At 35.3% G+C, this 19,767-nt stretch overlaps 1 protein-coding gene across 2 annotated transcripts in view; it reads right to left on the bottom strand.

The window, feature by feature from the left end:
* Positions 1-6,571: 6,571 nt before the first annotated feature.
* Positions 6,572-19,767, bottom strand: part of LOC102972589 (adhesion G protein-coupled receptor B3) — a 361,405-nt gene continuing 348,209 nt past the window's right edge. For both annotated transcript variants that reach the window (XM_042986617.1, XM_042986618.1), the window contains 2 exons: positions 17,183-17,287; positions 6,572-7,135 (listed from right to left, as the gene is read on the bottom strand). In XM_042986617.1, the coding sequence (XP_042842551.1) occupies positions 6,947-7,135; positions 17,183-17,287 (294 nt within the window). In that variant the 3' untranslated portion in view covers positions 6,572-6,946. The remainder of the gene's footprint in view (positions 7,136-17,182; positions 17,288-19,767) is intronic.

Genomic DNA, 19,767 nt, shown 5'->3' with positions numbered 1-19,767 from the left:
ATCATGGCTTTGCCATTTGTGATATTGGCAAAATTATGGACCTCAGTTTCTTTATTTGTAAAATGGAAATAATGACAGAACTTGCTTTAAAGGTTAATTTGTTGGCTTAAGTGGATATTTATAAATAGTTGTAAAGTTTCATAAGCACTAAGAAAGCTTAAAAGTATTACCCAAACCTCTGTTTTGAGAAATTTTATTTATGGGTAATTTCTTGAAGTAGAATGTTCTCTTTTTTATTCATCCATATCATGGGATAACTTTGTACTTGTAGCACAGTTTTTTCACTCTGTGAAAAACTGTTTTCAGTGATTGTATTTGGGCGTTAAGTATCTACTTGTATTAGGATTCTCCAAAGAAGCAGAACCAATAGGATGTGTGTATGTATGTGTGTGTGTATGTGAATATAGATTTATTTGAAGAAATTGAATCATTACTTGTGGGCCTGGCAAGTCTAAATCTGGAAGGCAGGCTGGCAGCTGGAGACCCATGGAAGAGTTGATATTGCAGCCCTAGTCTGAAGATTGTTTGGGGGAAGAATTTCTTTTTACTTGGGGGACCTCAGTCTTTTTCTCTTAAGACCATTAACTGATTTTGTGAGGCTCACCCACATTATGGAGGGTAATCTGCTTTACTCAAAGTCTGTCTAGTTAAATGTTAATCTCACTTGAAAAATACTTCACAGTGACACCTAGATTGGTGTTTGACCAATATCTAGATACTGTGGTCTAGTCAAGTTGAGACAAAAATTAACCATCGCATTTCCCTTTAGGAAAGAACATAAGAATCACCTTTATAGAGCTCAGAGGATTTATAAAGAGGTTATTGATAAAGAATTTAATATGTAATTCAGCATGTTTTATGAGAGGCACTTCTTGGTTGGTCTGCTTCTGTAGGGAAAATGCGGGTTTTTATCTTAGGAACACTGTGAACTACATAACTAACTGAGGTTTCCATGTGTACATTAGTCACTGGGTAGCTCAGAGCCATCACTTGGCACAGCTCCAGACAGCAGTCTAGGACCTTGAGGCATACATTTGAGGTACTAAATTAGTCTCTGTGTCACTTTGGTTGTCTTTGCTCATATTATTTATATATATAATCAGTGTCTTTTCCAAATGTTCCCATTACGTGCTCTTCTTTCTTTTCATTATAAATACATCAAGTTATTGTTATTCTATTTGTTGGTATGTGTGTCCCCCGAGATGCTAAGTCCCTTGAAATAGGGACCACATTTTGTTCACTGTTGAATCACCACTTCCTAATACAGTATGTAGATAGCAACCGGTTCTAAATAAGTATCTGTTGATTAAATACCGTATATATTTTATAAACACCTTAAATCTACTTCAGGATAAAGCACAGCATACTTACTACATAAAATTATCTTCCAATCTCTATAAAATGCACTAGGAATTTTAGAAATGCAATTCTAGATTTGAGAGAAAAAGAGGTACTAGATAATGCTAGACATTCATCTGGAAAGTTGACAAAACTCTGAACTAGTTAGAAGAATAGGATTGGAATGCTGACCTTCAATTCCGATCTTTGTGACTCTTCTCTTTGGTTGAAAATTACTTATTAAGGGGCACCTGGGTAGCTCAGTAGGTTGAGCATCTGATTTTGAGTCAGGTCATGATCTTGTAGTTTGTGAGTTCAAGCCTCACATAGGGCATGCTGCTGTCAGATTGTCAGCCTGGATTCTGCTTCAGATCCTCTGTCCCCCTCTTTGTCCCTCTTCTACTTGTGCTTTCACAAAAATAAATAAATATTTTTAAAAAATAGAAAAAGAAAATTGCTTATTAAAAGCAAGCTGGCCCCTCTTACTGGAGTTTCATGGTTTTGGTGAGGAGTAAGTTGTACTCACAGATACCCCTCAAAAGGCTTTAAGGCCTTTTACATAGGTGGTTGCTATCAGAAGAATCATTTCCACCATGAATTGCTTGTCTTTATGTAACACTAAGAAATGCTAGATGTATCTGGCTAGGTGTTTTGAGGTGACTTTAGTGGATGAAACTCATAGATGAGTCTTATCAATTTAGCTGGTTTTCAGGTGTTGATCTGTTAGTTTACCTATGATCAAGAAAGCCTAAATATTCCCCTTAGCTTAACTAAACTTTAGACAGGCTGCTTCACTCTAGACCACTAGCCTCTCAGACTAGAAAGTCATGTGGTATAAATGTACAAGCAGGAGTCCAAATCAAGAGATTGTTGGTAAGCTGAGATTAAAGAAAATTAGGTGTTCTTCCCTAGTTGGTAATATTTACCATTTTGACTTTGGAATTATTTTTGTTTAAAGAGCCATAGCTATTGTCTAACATGAGAAAATCCTTTATTAATCACTACTAGCTGAACATTAATTTTTGAAGAAGTCTTTTCATTTCAGTGGGCTTAGTTTCTTCCCCTATGACAGTGTTGAACTTTACCTGAGCCCTATGCGCTTGGAAAACAGCAATAGTCAGGGGGTCCCCGTAGCCTTTCATGTTCTGTGAAACAACTTACTGCAAAGATCCACCCTTCTGTCATTCGATAAGACTTTCAGATGAATCCCCTGTATACTTGTGACAAAGTCAGAAACAGACCCTCCAAATTCCTATTCGTTGTCTCAGAAATTACTAGGGCAATCATTTGTTCCCACTGACCAGTCTGAACAAACTACTGCTAACTTAACTTGACCAAACTTCAGTTAGGTGTCTTGCTTTCCACAGGCCCCTAAACCCTGGCCCATCCTTGAGTTTAAATAAGTACTGGAAGACTAGCCAAGCACTGGAAGGTGGAACAATCCCCCCTGACAATCTCTCCCAGAGTCGGCTGGCCACAGAGAAAGACACTTCTTGTTCAACTACCTGATCACACCATCTGCTCACCCTTCTTCCACATCTGGTTCTTTCTAGTCTTGTTGACTCTTCCCTGTAAAAGAAGAGTCCTTTCTGCCTGGCATCTGAGATGCTCCTAGATTTTACAGTTGGAGTGTTCTCCCTATTGCAATAGTCTTTACAAATGAAATTTCTCCTTACCTAAGTCTGAATTTGCTTCTTGACACCTGAATATAATTGCCATTTTCATTGACTAACCAAATTTCTTCTATCTCTACATTCTGTGATTCTCAGTTCTGTTGTTGCCAGCCCAGTTATGGATTTAACTACAGAAGTGTTTAGGGGAAGATGATTTTGTCATCCTAGAAAATTTTGTGCAGACTGACATGCTGAAGATATATTTGTTTTCATATTCTTCAGTGAAGTAATATTAATTTATAGAATTTAATTGATTTTGACATAGGTAACTTGAAAAAACTAAAACTTGTAACATTTTCCAAGAAGCTGAGAATGATTTAAAATTTACAATCTAAATTTTCTGAAGCAGTGGTTTATTGACTTCAACTTTTTAAAATTGTGACTGTATGTTTTTAGAGAGTTGTTTGAAGCCAGCCTGAAAGTTCAGGTTGGCCTCTCTCTTCTGTCTCCTGTTGCATATGTGCAAGTAATCACCAAACTAGTGAAACAACAACTACATTTGAAGAGGATTTGCAAGGTAAAGTGGGTGCAATAGAACCACACAATGGACTATAGAACCAAATCTATTTAAGATCGCCTGCTATTTTACTTAGCCATGCTTTTCTGCTACAATTAGCTACTGGCCTCACCACCCCCATGGCAGCTGATGATGCATGTTTTCTGTTTATGCCTCTACTACCAGCCTGAAGAACATCTCCATGGAATTTTTGGTTATTTGATTTGGGGACTTAATAATCTAGGAGGAACAGTAGAAACTTCATGGTACCATGAGAATGACCCCAGAGTAGAAGAAAGAGGATGTGGGCTCTAACACTATGTGTGTCATTTACTTATGGTGATCTTATGTTGCTTAACCTCTTCTGAGTCTGTTTCTATAGAATAATTAATTCCATCTTCATGTGACAATCTTAAGGGCAAAAAGACAGTATAGGGTAATAAGAGCTTTTAATATTGAAATATTTTTACTTTCACATTTGTATTTTCCATCTTTAGTAGATTGTGAGCTACCTAAAACAGAGGCCCTATATTCTTCCATCTAGCATAGAGGCAAACACGTCATAGTTATTCAGTAAACACTTTTGGATGAGCAACTTGCTGTGAATGCATGACTGGAAGCAATGCTAAAATAAACTCCGCCAACAATTCAACAGACATTTATTGTGTGAACATTATTGTGCTAGGTCCCTTAAGAGATACAAAAATGGATCAGACATGAATCCTGCCCTCTAGGCACTTACAGTCCACCAGAGGATATCAGAAATGTGTTTAAATAACAAGGTAGAAGTTTCTTTAAAAGTTCTAAGAGAGGTACAGAAGCATTGCCATAAGAGTTAACAGGAGAAATTATTTTTAGCTTGGAGAATCATGAGAACTTTCACGAAGATGAAATATGAGGTGTACCTTGAAGCATAGAAAAAATGTGGATGTGGGGGAAGGGGAAGGGCTACCTCTCCAAGGGCCCAAAGATCTTGGCAGGTCAAGAGTACAGTGGGCTCAGGACTCAGAGGGAATGGCCCAGGGCTGTCTAAGGGGACAGCTGCGAGGCAGTTTTGGCAGAGGACGCGGATGTGCGTGTGCAGTGGAAACTTAGAAGGAGTAGACTCAAAAGAGAGCTTCCTTAAAATTAAGATGACTTGATACTTATTGACCTGCCTGTACTTTTTCCCTTCTAGATTAAAAAACAAACAAAAAGCACCACTACAACTTGGCATCCCTCTTAGAGTAACAAATAAGTTACCCTAACATTTTCAAGTATGCAATTTCTGGTTAATTTTCATACAGTAATATTGAGTTACTAGAACTGGAGAAAAATAGAAGTGAAAAAAATGTAAGATTTCATTTTATGGCAGTGACTGTTGTAGCTTTACAAGAAATATTAGTCTAATATATTGAATTTGTTTTTTAAACATAGAATTTATGTTTTCAAATATACGCTTATTAAGGGTTTTTTCCAATCAAGATCTTACAGTTTGAAATGGGAAACTGCCTACATGGTTTTCATTCACTCAATGGGTCACTGAGATGGAGCTAAGCCTGAGTACACATATGTATATCTACACCTACACATAGGTCTGTACATATACATATATGTATATATATGTGTGTATTTATAGACACATGGATATAGGAAGAGAATGAGAAATTGACTAAATATTTCTATCACCAGAAAGTCATCTTATAAATTTAATAAGCATTTAATATTACAATTACATTATAATTGGCATGAAGTTTATTCTATAGAAAAATCACTCCTTAGTTATGTTATATTCTGATGTTGCTTTTATTTTTTAAAATATGGTTAAAAATATATTTTTAACATCTTTACATTGAGAACATTATAAGTATCTGACAGGAGTTCAGCCTGAGCTGGGCATTTTTAAGGCTCTAGCTTAGTGGTGCACTTGAGTGTTGAAGCACCTTTGTCTCTGCCTGGACTCATGGCCTTCAGGGCCGGGTCCCCCAGGTCATGGGTAGCCGGAGCCAGCTCACTTGGGATTCTGACAGACCACAGAAGACCATGCAGTTTAGGTTTAACGACAAACTAATCTAAATAAACATTCTCGGAAGTTTGAAGACCCCGATCTCCTTTCCACTCCCTATAGTTCCTCAGCCTGGAAGTCACAATCTCATCATCCGTTAAAAGGATGGCAAAATTGCTGAAATCCTTTGTGCCATGTTTCCTTTCATGAGACTTTGAGAAAGCAGGAGACATCACCGGTGTGGCTTTCCACAACAGAGGACACTGGGGGCCCTTTTGTAGTCAGCTCACCTCAGACTTCCCACTTTTCAAACCAGAGATAAAGTGTCTACCAAACACATCCACACCCCTTTTCCTTCCACTAGAGAATATACAGATAAGATTTTTTAAAAGTCCTGAATAAGTTCATTTTTTGTGTATGCTATGAAAAACTATAGTACAAGTAGTTTCTTTTGTGAAACATGCAATGGACTTCTTACTTCTAATAAACATTTTCCCTGTATTATGTTTTGTATGGCAACATACTGTGTCCTACCAGTAGTTGTCTTTTTGCCACAAAAATATAGAAAAAAACATAATATTTAGGTAAGAGTATGATGGCAGATTTCTGACAAGCCCCATTTACATGGTACATTGTTCCAAAGGATGTTTGAGTAGAAAATACAGAAGCACTATACAAACCTACTATTACATTTGAGAAATCATTAGCCTCAAAGGAGTAATAACGGTATGCTATTAAAACTGTGAATACATTTTCAGTATCTGTATTGAAAAAAAATTTATAAATATGTAAATTTCTGTTCAACAAATCCAAAATAAAATGCACTAAAAAACTGATATGTAGACAAAAGTTTATTTACACCATACAACATTTTAAATATTTTATACACAGTTGCAGCAGAGAAAGCTACTCAGAGCTTTCTAGAGAAAACTGCAATAATAAAGATGTGAAATATATTATTCATATAAAAGTGAGATTATTACTTTATTGCATTTAAAGCAATGAAGAATGTAGCTCAACAAACATTCATTTAATGACAAAAACTTTGCTTTTATATTATAAAGTAAAAAGTGTAGTAATGGCCAAACAGACTGTTATAAACTTTAAAAACTGCATAAATATATACATTGTGCTTCATGGTGAAGTTTTTTGAAAACTAAACCATATGAAGCGGTCACAACATGAATCGTTGCTTGAGGTTTATCTATAAAGATTACCTTACAAATCCATTCCACGGGTACTTACAACACAGGATGGTCAGAACTGTACACCTGGTCCTCTCTCCACTAGCCTCACTAGTGAGAAGTTCCCATACGCAAACACCACTGACACTTGGCACATGAAGGTCCTGACACAGCATAGTCACACTGTCCAGATAGAAATGTCAGGCTTCCCAAGTCTTAAGTGTCAGTGCAATAAATTTTTTTATGTCCACCTCAGTCCATTTTGACTTTGTTAAACTTCTGTTTGAAAGTCACCCTCCTGCACGTCCAGAGGCAAATTCAGACACTTCTCCCACTCTGCTGGCCTCAGTTCCAAAGCGTCCTTTGCCTCTGTATCTAAGACATTGATTGTGGTATAATGTTGGTATTCACTGGGGTTTTTGAAAGTGTCCCATGGATTCTTGTTTGGTGCTGGGTTTTCCTGTTGACAAGAGAGGAGAGGAAAGTCATTTATCTGATGACAAGGACTGCCACTTGTTGAAGTTCCCAGGAAGACAGCATGCTTGTGACCTTAATCCAGTTTGTATGATTCAGAGATGATTTGAAATTGTGGCCAGCTGCAGGAAATGGTTTTGATTTTAGTTTTCTTTCATTGAACAAACTGATGAACACCTTCTTTATGTTATTCTAAAATTTTCCACTAATCAAAGGAATGGAATAATTTTTGGAAGGCAAAGTAGATGATGTTTTGTTTTGAGTGTCTTGTGAGATGTCAGTATAGCTCTATACTCAGGTAGGAAGGAGCATTAGTGTTAAGACTAAATGTAGAAAATTTGGGGTGCCTGGGTGGCTCAGTTGGTTTAGCGTCCAACTTTTGATTTTGGCTCAGGTCATGATCTCACAGTTCATGGGATCAGGCCCCATATAGGGCTCTGTGCTATCAGCACGGAGCCTGCTTGGGATTCTCTCTCTTCCTCTTTATCTCAAAATAAATAAACATTTAGATGTAGAAAAATTAAGTATTTTGGCTGAAGCTTTGGTGAGATAAACAAAATTTGAGGATATGTAATGGGGCATATTATGTAATACGAAAAACAGTCCCCAAACTGGCCATAACTAAATTTCATTAACTTTGCTTAGTTACATACAGATCCAAATTCAAGAAATTATCCTTTTTTAGAATATTAAAATGCTACTGTGTCCCTTGTGTAATCTATTTTCTTCCCTGCTGTAAGTTCCCCACAACTTTCTATATATTTGGGTAGCACACTAATTTAGCAAAAATCATTCTTCCCTTCAAAGAGCACAGATTTTTAGAAAATATATCCAGCAATATAAGGGGTTTTAAATAATGTCCACAGGCCAGCCTTCATTATGTTTCATAGTACACACCCTCTTACTACCTAAGATTTAAGATCTGCTTAATTATGACTCCACTCAGACCTCCATGTTGTAGGGGCTCAATAAATATGAATAGACATTATTCAAAGTTTCTATAGCCTGATATTTTGCTAAGATTTAGCAGTGAACTTATTTTACATAGTGTTATTTAAATATTTCTGTAAAATGAGGGAATTTGAATGTGATAGACTAAGCTGAATAACATCAAAGAACAAGAAGGAAATCATGACTGAATTCTCTTTAGACCAAGTTAGACTACAACACTTAACCAGCTATAATTGTTGAATGTGTCCTTTATTCCTCCCCCTTCTACCCTAAATTCTAGCCTTCAACTGACTGTAATTAATTAGCAGGGGGAACATAAAACAGGTACTGGAATGATTATCTGGGTTCCCCTGACTATATTAAAAATCATTCTCAAGTATAGATCAACAGAAGAGACAAACTATAGAAATATTTATCATAACTAGAAATTAAATTATACCCTTCAATACATTAGATAGTTTTTAACACTTATTAGCCTTAATCATGAAGACATACAAGAAAATAGCTACTTGTTAAGACATGATAAAATTTTAATCTTTAGGATATGTGCACGGGATTAATTCTGATTTAGTCTATTATCCTAAAGTATTATGAACTGTATAGTCTTGTAACTCTTCCCTTCCCCCTCCTTCCTTGCTCCCTTCAACTAATATTTATCAGCTGCTCTGTGCTGGGCATCATATTAGACACTAGGGAGAATAAAGATGGAAAACCAACATGGTTCACTAGGAAGCTTAAGATTTAAAGCCTGACACGCGCAGATCCAAATTCCAGTTGTTCTGTTTCATATGAAGGTAATTCTGAGTAATTGACTTGGTTTCCATGAACCTCAACTTTAACGTTGGCAGAACAGAGATATACTTTGTATTGTGGGCCAAAGGAATTGGCAACATGTGCAGATTACCTATATAGTGGGGTTGCAAAAACAAAAAAGTTAAGGGGCCTAGCATAACACCCAGTATTTAATAAATGGTTACTATATATAATAATACTTACCATAAGGTGTTTATAGTTAAATGAAGGTATAAAATATATAGTTATATCTGTGTCTATAATCTAGGAAAAGTGTGGAAGGAGGGCAGATAAGGGTGGAGATAAGGCTTCCTTTTATGGAAAGCATATAAACCTTTCTGAGAAAAGTGACATTAGAATTGTCATAGAAGGATGAGCTTGGTCATAAAGACGTGTGATTGGAGGTTGGGTGGCTGAACAGGCATGCATACTGAGAAGTAAAAATCCAGAGAACATGCAAATAGGACCACTCTGAGAACAATTTATTTTAGTTGGAATGAAAAAGAACAGAATAACTAGGTAGAAGGTGAACTGAAAGCCAGATCATAAGGGACAATGTATTCCAGGGCACTCAATTTGGAATTTACTTTGTAGGCAATAGGGAATGGTTGAACATTTCAGGGCACTACAGTGACCTGAATAATCAGTCACTAATTGAAAGGTTCACTGATGTGAATTCTGCTGAATCAAGCCACAGCAAGGATTTATCCATCTTAGACAAAGGCTGTGTCTTAAAGGAGCTTTCTGGGAATCCTTAGTTTGACAAAGTTCAATTAGTTCAGTCCTAAAAAAATTCAAGGTATCAAGGTATTTGCTCATTTGCTTTGAAAACAGGGATTTCATTATGTTTGGAACAGATGCGATTTTCCATTTATATTTTGAAGATCAAGCACCATGGATCCATGAACTAAAATGATGAGTTTAAGACTTTGTCACAATGTCTAGACTCTAATTTCACTGTATTATTGCCAATATATGACTGATTGAATTTCTGAGAGGTTCTATTACTGGGTAATAATAAGGTTGGCTTTCTTATTCATCTCCTCTGGCCTCCCATGGTATTCCCAATTGTACTGTGGTTCTTGCCATTGTTCACAAATGTGTGGACACATTTATGTCCTTTAGGTCTGAGGCCCATACTGCTTTAGTTGTGAAGAGCTACTGTATCCAGCAGCAGAACTCAACCAAACAGAGAACCACACATAAAATATCAAAAAGTGAAGATAGCTTAAGGGACCTGTAGGACAACATCAAGTGAAACAACATTTCAAAGTGCTGAAAGCAAAAATCCCAACCAAGAATACAAAAATAGTAAAAATAATGACTACAGCAATTAGTTATGGAATACATACACACACAAATGTGAAATGTAACATCAAAAACATCAAATGTCGGGGGGAGGCAGTTAAAATGTAGAATTTTAGAATGTGTGCAAATTTAACTTGCTATTAATGTAGACTGGCACATATATAGGCTGATACGTGTAAGTCTCATGGTAACAACAAAGCTAAAACCTATAGTAGATATGTAAAATTAAAGACAAGCATCAAACCACAAGGGAAGGGAGCAAGAGAAGACAAAGGGAACAGAGAAGAACTATAAAAACAGGCGGAAAACAAATTATAAAAGTGGCAATTAAGTACATACCTATCTGTAATGACTTTAAATGTAAATAGACTAAATTCTTCCACCAAAAGACAGAGTGGCTGAATGGATAAAAAAACAAGACACATTTATGCTGCCTATAAGAGATTCACCTCTGTTTTAAGGATACACAGGCTAAAAGTGAAGGGATGAAAAAAGTTTCACGCAAATGGAAACCACGAAAAAACTGCGGTAGCTATACTTAAGTCAGACAAAATCAACTTTAAAACAAAGACTAATAAAACACAATGGGCATTACATAATGATAAAGGGGTCAATCCAAAAGAAGATATAAATTTGTATCTATGCACCCAACCTAGAAGCATGTAAATAAGTAAAGCATATATTACCACAGACCTAAAGGGAGAAATTGATAATGATACAATTATACTAGGGGACTATAACACCTCACTTATATTAATGATAGATCATGCAGAAAGAAAGTCAAACATCAGCCTCAAATGACCCATTAAAAATGGATTTAATAGATACATGCAGAATACCCATTCTTCTCAAGTGCTCATGGAACATTCTCCAGGATAGGTTATTTGTTAGGCCACAAAACAAGTCTCAATAAATTTAAGAAGACTGAAATCATCTTTTTAGAACACAATTGTATGAAACGGAAAATCAGTCACAAAAATAACATCAAAGAAATAAAATACCTTGAGACAAAAATTAATATAAAACATAATTTATGTGATACAGTAAATGCAGTTCTAAGAGTGAAGTTCACAGGGATACAGACCTACCTCAAGAAACAAGAAATATCTCAAACATTCTAACTTTACACCTTAAGGAATTAGAAAAAGAACAAAGCCCAAAGTTAGCAGAAAGAAGGAAATAAAGATCAGAGTGTAAATAAATGAAATAGAGATTAAAAAAGACAATAGTAAAACCGATGAAACAAAGAGCTTGTTCTAAGAAAAAAAGAGAAAGGGTTCAAATAAATAAAATCAGAAATAAAAGAGGAGATGTTATAACTAATATAAAAAAAACGATCATAAGAGATTACTATGAACAATTATATGCCAAATTGGACATAACAAATGTAACAAAATTGGACAGCCTAAAATAAATGAAAAAATTCCTAGAAACAGACAATTTTCCAAGACTGAATCATGAAGAAATAGAAAATGAATAGACTGATTACTAGCAAGGAGATTGAATCAGTAATCAAAAACCTCCCAACAAACAAAAGTCCAGGACCAGATGGCTTTACTGGTAAATTCTATCAAGTAATCAAAGATTTAATACCAATATTTCTCAAACTCTTCCAAAAAATTGAAGAAGAAGGAGCACTTCCAAACTCATGAGGCCAGTATTACCCTGATACCAAAACTAGAAAAGGATGCCACATAAAAGGAAATTACAGGCTATTATCCCTGATGAACACAGATGTAAAAACCCTCAACAAAATATTAGCGATATGAATTTTCAGCAATACATTAAAAAGATCATTAATATACCATGATCAAGTGTGCTTTATTCCAGAGACACAGATGGTTCAATGTCTGCAAATCAATGTTATACACCACATTAATGAAATGAAGGATAAAAATTATATAATCACTTCAATAGATGCAGAAAAAAACATCTAAAAAAATTCAACATCATTTCATAATAAAAACTCTTAACAAAGTGGTTATAGAATGAATGTACCACAACATAATAAAGGCTATATATGTCAAACCCACAGCCAACATTACACTTGGTGGTGAAAAGCTAACAGTTTTTCCTCTAAGATCAAGAACAAGACAAAGATGCCCACTCTTGCCACTTTTATTCAATACACTATTAGAAGTCCTAGCTGAAGCAATTAGGTAAGAAAAGGAAATAAATAACATCCACATTGGAAAAAAAACATAAAATTATGAGTAAAAAACTGTAAAGAGGTGCCTGGGTGGCTCAGTCAGTTGAGCACCCGACTTTGACTCAGGTCATGATCTCACAGTTTTTGAGTTCCAGCCCTGCATCAGGCTCACTGCACTCTGTGCTGAGCATACTTGGGATCCTCTGTCTCCCTCTCTCTCTGCCCCTTCCCTACTAGTGCCCTCTTTCTAAAAAAAAAAATAAATAAAATCGAAACGAAACAAAAAAAAACCCATAAAGAATCCACCAAAAAACTTACAACCAACAAATTCAGTAAAGTGGCAGGATACAAAATCAATACACAAAAATTTTTTGTGTTCTTGTACTCTAGCAACAAAGTATTAGAGAAATCAAGAAAACAATTCAATTTACAACTCCACCAAAAAGAATAAAGTATCTAGGAATAAATAGGGGTAAGAGGTAAAAGACTTACAAAGTGAAAACTATAAGAAATTGATGAGAGATATTATAGAAGACGCAAATAAATGGAAAGATATGCCATGCTCATGGACTGGAAGAATTAATATTGTGTAAATGTCATATTACCCAAAACAATCTATAGATTTGATATAATCCCTAACAAAAGAGCAATGACATTTTTCGCAGAAATAGAACAATTCTAAAATTTATATGGAACTACAAAAGATCCTAAATAGCTAAAGCAATCTGGAGTAAAAAGAACAAAGCTAGAGCCCTCATGCTCCCTGATTTCAAACTATATAGCAAAGCTATAGTAAGCAAAACAGTATAGTATTGGCATAAAAACAGACATATAGATTAATGGAACAGAATAAAGAGCTCTGAAATAAACCCATGCCTATATGTTCAATTAATTTACAACAAAAGAGGCAGGAATAGACAATGGGGGGAAGGACAGTCTCTTCAAGAAATGGTGTTGAAAGAACTGGACAGAGACATGTGAAATAAGTAAATTGGACTACTGTCTTCTACCATATACAAAAATTAACTCAAGATGAATTAAAAACTTGGAAGATAAGATTAAAAAGTATAAAACTCCAAGACAAAAACATTGGCAGAAAGCTTTTTGACACAGGTCTTGGCAACATTTTTTTTTTTTTTTTTGGATCTGACTCTAAAGGCAATGGTACGAAGTGGAAAAAATAAACAAATGGTACTACATCAAAATAAAAAGGTTCTGCAAAGCAAAGGAAACCATCAACTAAATAAAAAATTAACTGAATGGGAGAAGATATTTGCAAATAATACATATGATGAGGTATTAACATCCAAAATATATAAAGGACTCATACACTGAATAACAACAACAACAACAAAAAAATGGGCATAGATTCTGAATACATGTTTTTCTAGAGAATATACAGATGAATAATAGGTGAGGTGCTCAACATCACTAATCAGCAGGGAAATGCAAACCAAAACCACAATGAGGTATCTCATGCTTGTGAAAATGGCTATTATCAAAAAGACAAGAAATATAAAATGTTGGCAAGAATGTGGAGAAAAAGGAAAGCTTGTGCACTGTTGGTGGCAATGTCAATTGGTATAGCCACTGTGGAAAACACTGTGGAGGATCCTAAACTAAAAATAGAACCATCATATGATCCAGCAATTCCACTTCTGGGTCTTTATCTGAAGAAAATGAGAATACTGATTTGAAAAGACATTTTGCACCCTTATGTTCATTGCAACATTATTTACATAGCCAAGATATGGAAAACATCCCAAGTGTACAATTTATGGACAAATGGATAAAGAAGATGTATATATATACACACACATACATATAAACACACACACAGTGAAATACTACTCATAGAGAATGAAATTTTGCCTTTTGTGACAACATGTATAGACTAGAGGTCATTATGCTTATGCAATAAGTCAGACAGACAAATACCATATGATTTTGCCTATATGTACAATAAAAAAAATGAAGAAATAAAACAAAACTAATAAAAGAATAGCTTGGTTACCAGTGGGGAGGGGGTTTGGGAGAAAGCTGAAATGGGAAAAGGAGGTCAAAAGGTACACACTTCTAAGATAAGTCATGGAGATGTAATATACAGAATGGTGACAATAGTCAACAATATTGTATACTTCATACCTTTCTATGCTGATAGGAGGAAAGTAGATCAACTGTGTGACCATTTTGCATATATACAAATATCAAACCATTATGTTGTATGCCTGAAACTAATGCTGTTAATTGTCCCCCAATAAAAAAATTATAAACTCAATATAAGCCAACATACATGAAGCTTCCAACAATGCTAATTTTGGTCTTTGGCTGTATACACAGAAATGGAATGTTAGCTGAATATGAGAATTCAGGGCCAGCTGGACCACATCAGGGCCACCTGAGAATTTTCCATAGTTCATGGGTCCAGGAGCAGACTAGCTGTCACTTCTGGGCAAGTCCCTCCCTTCCTTCATCCGTCCATTTCTCTTTTCCTCCTTCCCTTTCTCTCTTCTTTCTTTCCTTCCTTCTTCCAACCTACCAATTCTGGGGACAAGGGAAAGAGAATATATTTATTCTATATTTTAAAAAAGCAAGAATTTGGAGAAGTTCCTTGGGGGAAAGACATCTTGCTGGTGAACAGTTTGTGAGACACACTCAAAATAAGAGAATTCTTTTAACACTGCCTTTTGTTTGTAGTGTTATTTAGATGTTGTCCTGCCTGGAAGCAGGGAAATGGACTAAATGGTCTTTTGGGTTCCCTTTGATTCCCCAAATTCTACATAATTACCATCATTTGCAGTGCTAGGCAGGTGTTGTGAGTTAGTAGCCAGAAAAAAAAAAAAGGAAAAGACTTTGAGATTTTTTGTTTTGAAAATGTCTTTCTGTATCCAATTATGCAATTTTTCATTAGCAATGTGCCACACGAATTATGACTGAATTAAGGATAATGAACTCACTCACATGTTCATTATTAATCAAAACTGAATAAGGAACTCTTTTTTTCTTCTGTTCTCATATTTAGGACAATAGTCAAGCAGCAATGACAACTCTATCCTTCCCACTCCTAACCTCCCAAATGATAAATATTTATAAATCTTTTCTAGAAAAGGCGTGCTGCTGCAGGGATGTAGTGTAATTAGGAGGCTATTTTGGTTGTCAGGAAACTGAGATACAGATATTTGTGCCATTAATGATTTAATACCCAGACCATACAACTAGGGGAAATTACAATCATATTATAGCAGTCAGCCAGCTGTAGCTGTTGCATAAGGCCTTCAGATTTGTAAACATAACCCTCTCCTTTTTTTTAAACAAATGACGTTTCTTCAATTTATTTCAATGTTAGCTTTCAATATTCCAAAATGAGTAGCTAATGTGTTTAGGTCTAATCTCAAGGGTGCAATTCTCATTTGCCTGGAAAACTAAAAATTGACGGCCCAATATTTGGAAGAGTAGATAAGAAAGAACCACTCATTACATATAGGTGTCTTCTATATGCCCAGGATTGTGTTGATGATAACAAATAATGCATGGTTCTTGCTGTATGGAGGAAAAATAGGTTGATATAAATGTGAATTATTTACAGACTAATTAAGAGTTAAGGTCTATTGTATTTCTTATAATCTTCATTTAACAAACACAGATGGAACTATCAGAAACATTCAATAAATTAAGAGCAGCTTTGTACTGATAAATTACCATGACCAGCATTGTACCAGTACTGAGAGGAATACAAGAAAAATAAAAGTATGTAAATTCTTGTTCTCATAAGCTGATGTTACTAATCAGGAAGCTAGGACTTAGATTCATAACACACTATAGAAGACTCACTAGAGTTAGAAGGTGATCAAACACCATGTCTCTTAGAGTTATTTATATACACCATATATATATTGGGAGGAGGGGGAGGGCTGCAAAGGTGTAAGGCAGAGCAAAAGCATTATTTTTGGAGTGAGGAACAGTGGAGTCAGATGGCAGTCAGGTAGAGCTGAATCTCAGCTTCTTAACCTAGCTGCTTTGGAAAGTGTTATGAGAACCAAAGAAGGCATTAATTAATTATTTATTTCTATGTTCAATGTAGGAAAAATTGAGCTGGGTCACTTGCTCAAGATCAGATAGTTCTTGGTTGAGCTTTTCACTGGTATACTGATTTCTGGACTCCCCATCCAGTGCTCTCACAAATAATTACATAGCCTTCTCTGGAGCTATCACTGTGTCACGCACATGGTAACTGCAAAATACCATTTGATGAATTCCTAATACTCAGATTGTAGTAGTGCAGATGAATGAGAAGAAAATGGTTCAATCAACAAAGTCTCCAATGTTGATGTGTTTCTCAAAATTCTTGTCATAAAACAAGTGAATCTCCTGGAGACAAACCCTAATACTTTGTTTCAGGTAACAGAGTGTATATTCATATATATGTATATATATGAATATATATACACATTTTATGTGTGTATACACACACATTTTATGACCTTAAAATGCCAGACATTCAAATGAAAATGGAAAAACTATTTGAGTATATGAATTAACTGACTTTTGATGATGAAAAAAGGTGAACCTAACACATTTTTGATGTATAACTATTTCCAATTAAGGCTTATAAATGAAAATGTTTAAAATATGAATAAAAATGTTTAAAGAGTATCATTCCTAATTCGTTTCTTAGTAAATACAAAATACAGTTCGGAGCATTATTTTTTTTTTCCTGTGTATGCCACTTTTGGGTTCACAAGACAATTAAAAGCTCCTGGAGAGCAAGGATAATAGCTGGCATGCCACATCATCAGTGTGGTGCCGGGCACTGATGAGGCAAAGTGTACTCACCATACTGCTTGTATTTGGTATATCCCGAAATCTGTCCAAAGTTTGAAATTTCTGATTCAGCTCCTGAAAGAGTTCCATATGCCTCTTCCTTGTATGCATGACCTTCTGCAAAAGAGAACAGAATCATTCTCATTTCTAATTTGATTTATACATTTTAAAACGAGCTTTAAGATGTTCACCTTAACTAATAAGGAAAATCAAGTTTGGCAGGAACCAGGAAGTCCCCAAAGACACCAAAAATGCAAATGAGTTGCAGCCAATCCTTGTTTCCTACTCAGCACTTCTTAAACATGAAGAATTGGCTTTATTTCCACTTACAAGATTACCAAAACATAGTTTTCTCTTGTGGGTGCATTAAAAATGTAGCAGTCATTCCTCTGTAAGATTTTCATCACTCAAAGTTAAAGCTGTTTTACAAAAAATTATAATATAAAAAAATGTTTAAAAATTTGGACTTGTAAAGCACCCAAGTCTCTCAATGTTTGTCATGGGAAATATTACTTTTTTTATGTTTTATTTCCATAAACACTAAAATCCTAGCCGGCTGTACTAAAGGGGGAGCAAACTCCCAGGCACTGCCTTTTAAGGCTGACTCAAAGCACTAAAGTGTCTGAAATATATGTGAAACCTAAAATCTTACACTTTCCTTGAATAATGATTGAGCTTTGCAGAAGGAAAATCTGACCCATAGGTTTCATATATTTGTTCACGAGATGGTACGGAATTTTAATGAAAGGACTCAGAGCATAAATTGTGTAGCTGATGAGCTTCTCAAATCACTGTTACAAATATCTTAATACTCTTCATCCCTGGTTACATCCTTGTCTCCCAACTTCATCGTAACTCAACAAATACAGTCCTAAATAAAAATGACCTCAGGGTAAGTATCATGCACTGAATCTTTCTCTATTACAGCGCAGCTTACAGAGGAGATAATAAATCCCTTGTATTTACAAGTGTTATTTTAAGGGAGAAAATACCTTCTTCAATTTTGGTTTTAAAAGTTAAAAATCAATATTTCAGTGATTTTCCAAGATTGTGACTCCATGTTTGCGTAAGATTTTATAGTATTGTAAAGCATGTGCTTCATAACTCACCATTTGCTCATATGGGTTTTGGAGGTGTATGATATTCATGCTTCAGCTATGGTTTGAACATGTGGTTTATTGTTTTAATTACCAAATATTTTCAAAAGGAAAAGAAATATATCTTTGGGGGAAGATCTATAATGCCTGGTTTTCTTCTAAAAAGACACTTGTAGAGAACACTATCTCCTTGAGAAAAAAAAAAGGCAAAAGAGAAATGCAAATTAAATCTTTAACATACTTGAAAAAGTCTTATTTTGTTATGCCAAATTTAATTTCCTATATTTAATGAATCTGTGTTAGGCAATACTTTGTTTAGCTAATTTGTTCTATTTTCATTAGCCTACTTTTATGAGAGAATTCCGACATTTTAAGTCTTGCTCTAACCGAATTATTTTCATCGTTGCTCCTCTTAGTTCTAGGAGTTGGCTGTTGACAAATCAGGTGGTTGAGGATGAGAACATGGCAACATTACTCATGATGAGGACATGAAACATAGCAAGCAATTACAGAGTGATTAACTTCCCATCAGTTTTGGGGAGAGTACAGGAAACAGATTTGCAGGATTTACAGAGAAACACCAGGCAAACATAATTTGACTAGCAATGGCTGATGGAGATTTATGAGAGGGAGGATTTGCGTAAGCAATTCAGTGGAGGGATTTTGAGGACCACGTAAACTGGCAAACATAATGAAATACATTCTATCCCTGGGGACTCAAATATTCCCTTGCAGTACCAGGGCCTAAGACACTGATTAAAATGCTGATTTGTGTTACAAGGAATACCTTTAAAACAAAACTATAGTCATCAGAATATTAACTGTGGCTCTAACACTACAAATAGTGTTTCTCATAATAATGAATCTTACCATGTAGCTATTATCTGCTAGGGTGCAGTAGGACTAAAGTCACGCTACTGACATTTCTCTAAAGATACTTTGTTCTGTCAGTTAATACATATTCATGAGCACCACAGATTGTGCTAGATGCTGAAGTAACAATGGTGCGCAAAATCCGGTACAGTCTCTCCCCTCTTACAGCTTGAGGTATGTAATGGAGGACATAGGCATTAATCACATAAGAACTCAAATACATGTTATTTTAGAACTGAGATAAGTAAAACAAATGGTGTGGCTATGAGAGTAAGTGATAGGGGAATTCGCTAAAATAAATGCAAGGGAGGCAGATTCCCAAATTTTTACATACTCTTTTTTAAGTTGAAAATTCTCAAATCAGTTATTCTTCATCTTGTTTGTTCTCTCTTCCATTTTATAAAATTCATAGAATTTCTAGTATAATTTTTAATCCTATGCCCTTTCCTCAGTGAGATTGTTTTCCAAAGACGAGAAACACATTTTCTTGTAAGATAATTGATGTTATTGGCACAGCTTCCTCATTTTAAGGTGGGCCTATGATGATTTTGTCTGTGCAGTCTCCATTTACCTTTCATCATGAGAGGACCCAACTTTGCACCAGGGAGTTATGCTTTGTCATGGTGG

Source organism: Panthera tigris, chromosome B2 (genome assembly GCF_018350195.1).
Source record: "Panthera tigris isolate Pti1 chromosome B2, P.tigris_Pti1_mat1.1, whole genome shotgun sequence".
NCBI lineage: Eukaryota > Metazoa > Chordata > Mammalia > Carnivora > Felidae > Panthera > Panthera tigris.
Note: the sequence above shows the minus strand (reverse complement) of the source record. Positions and strands in the feature narration are given on the sequence as shown.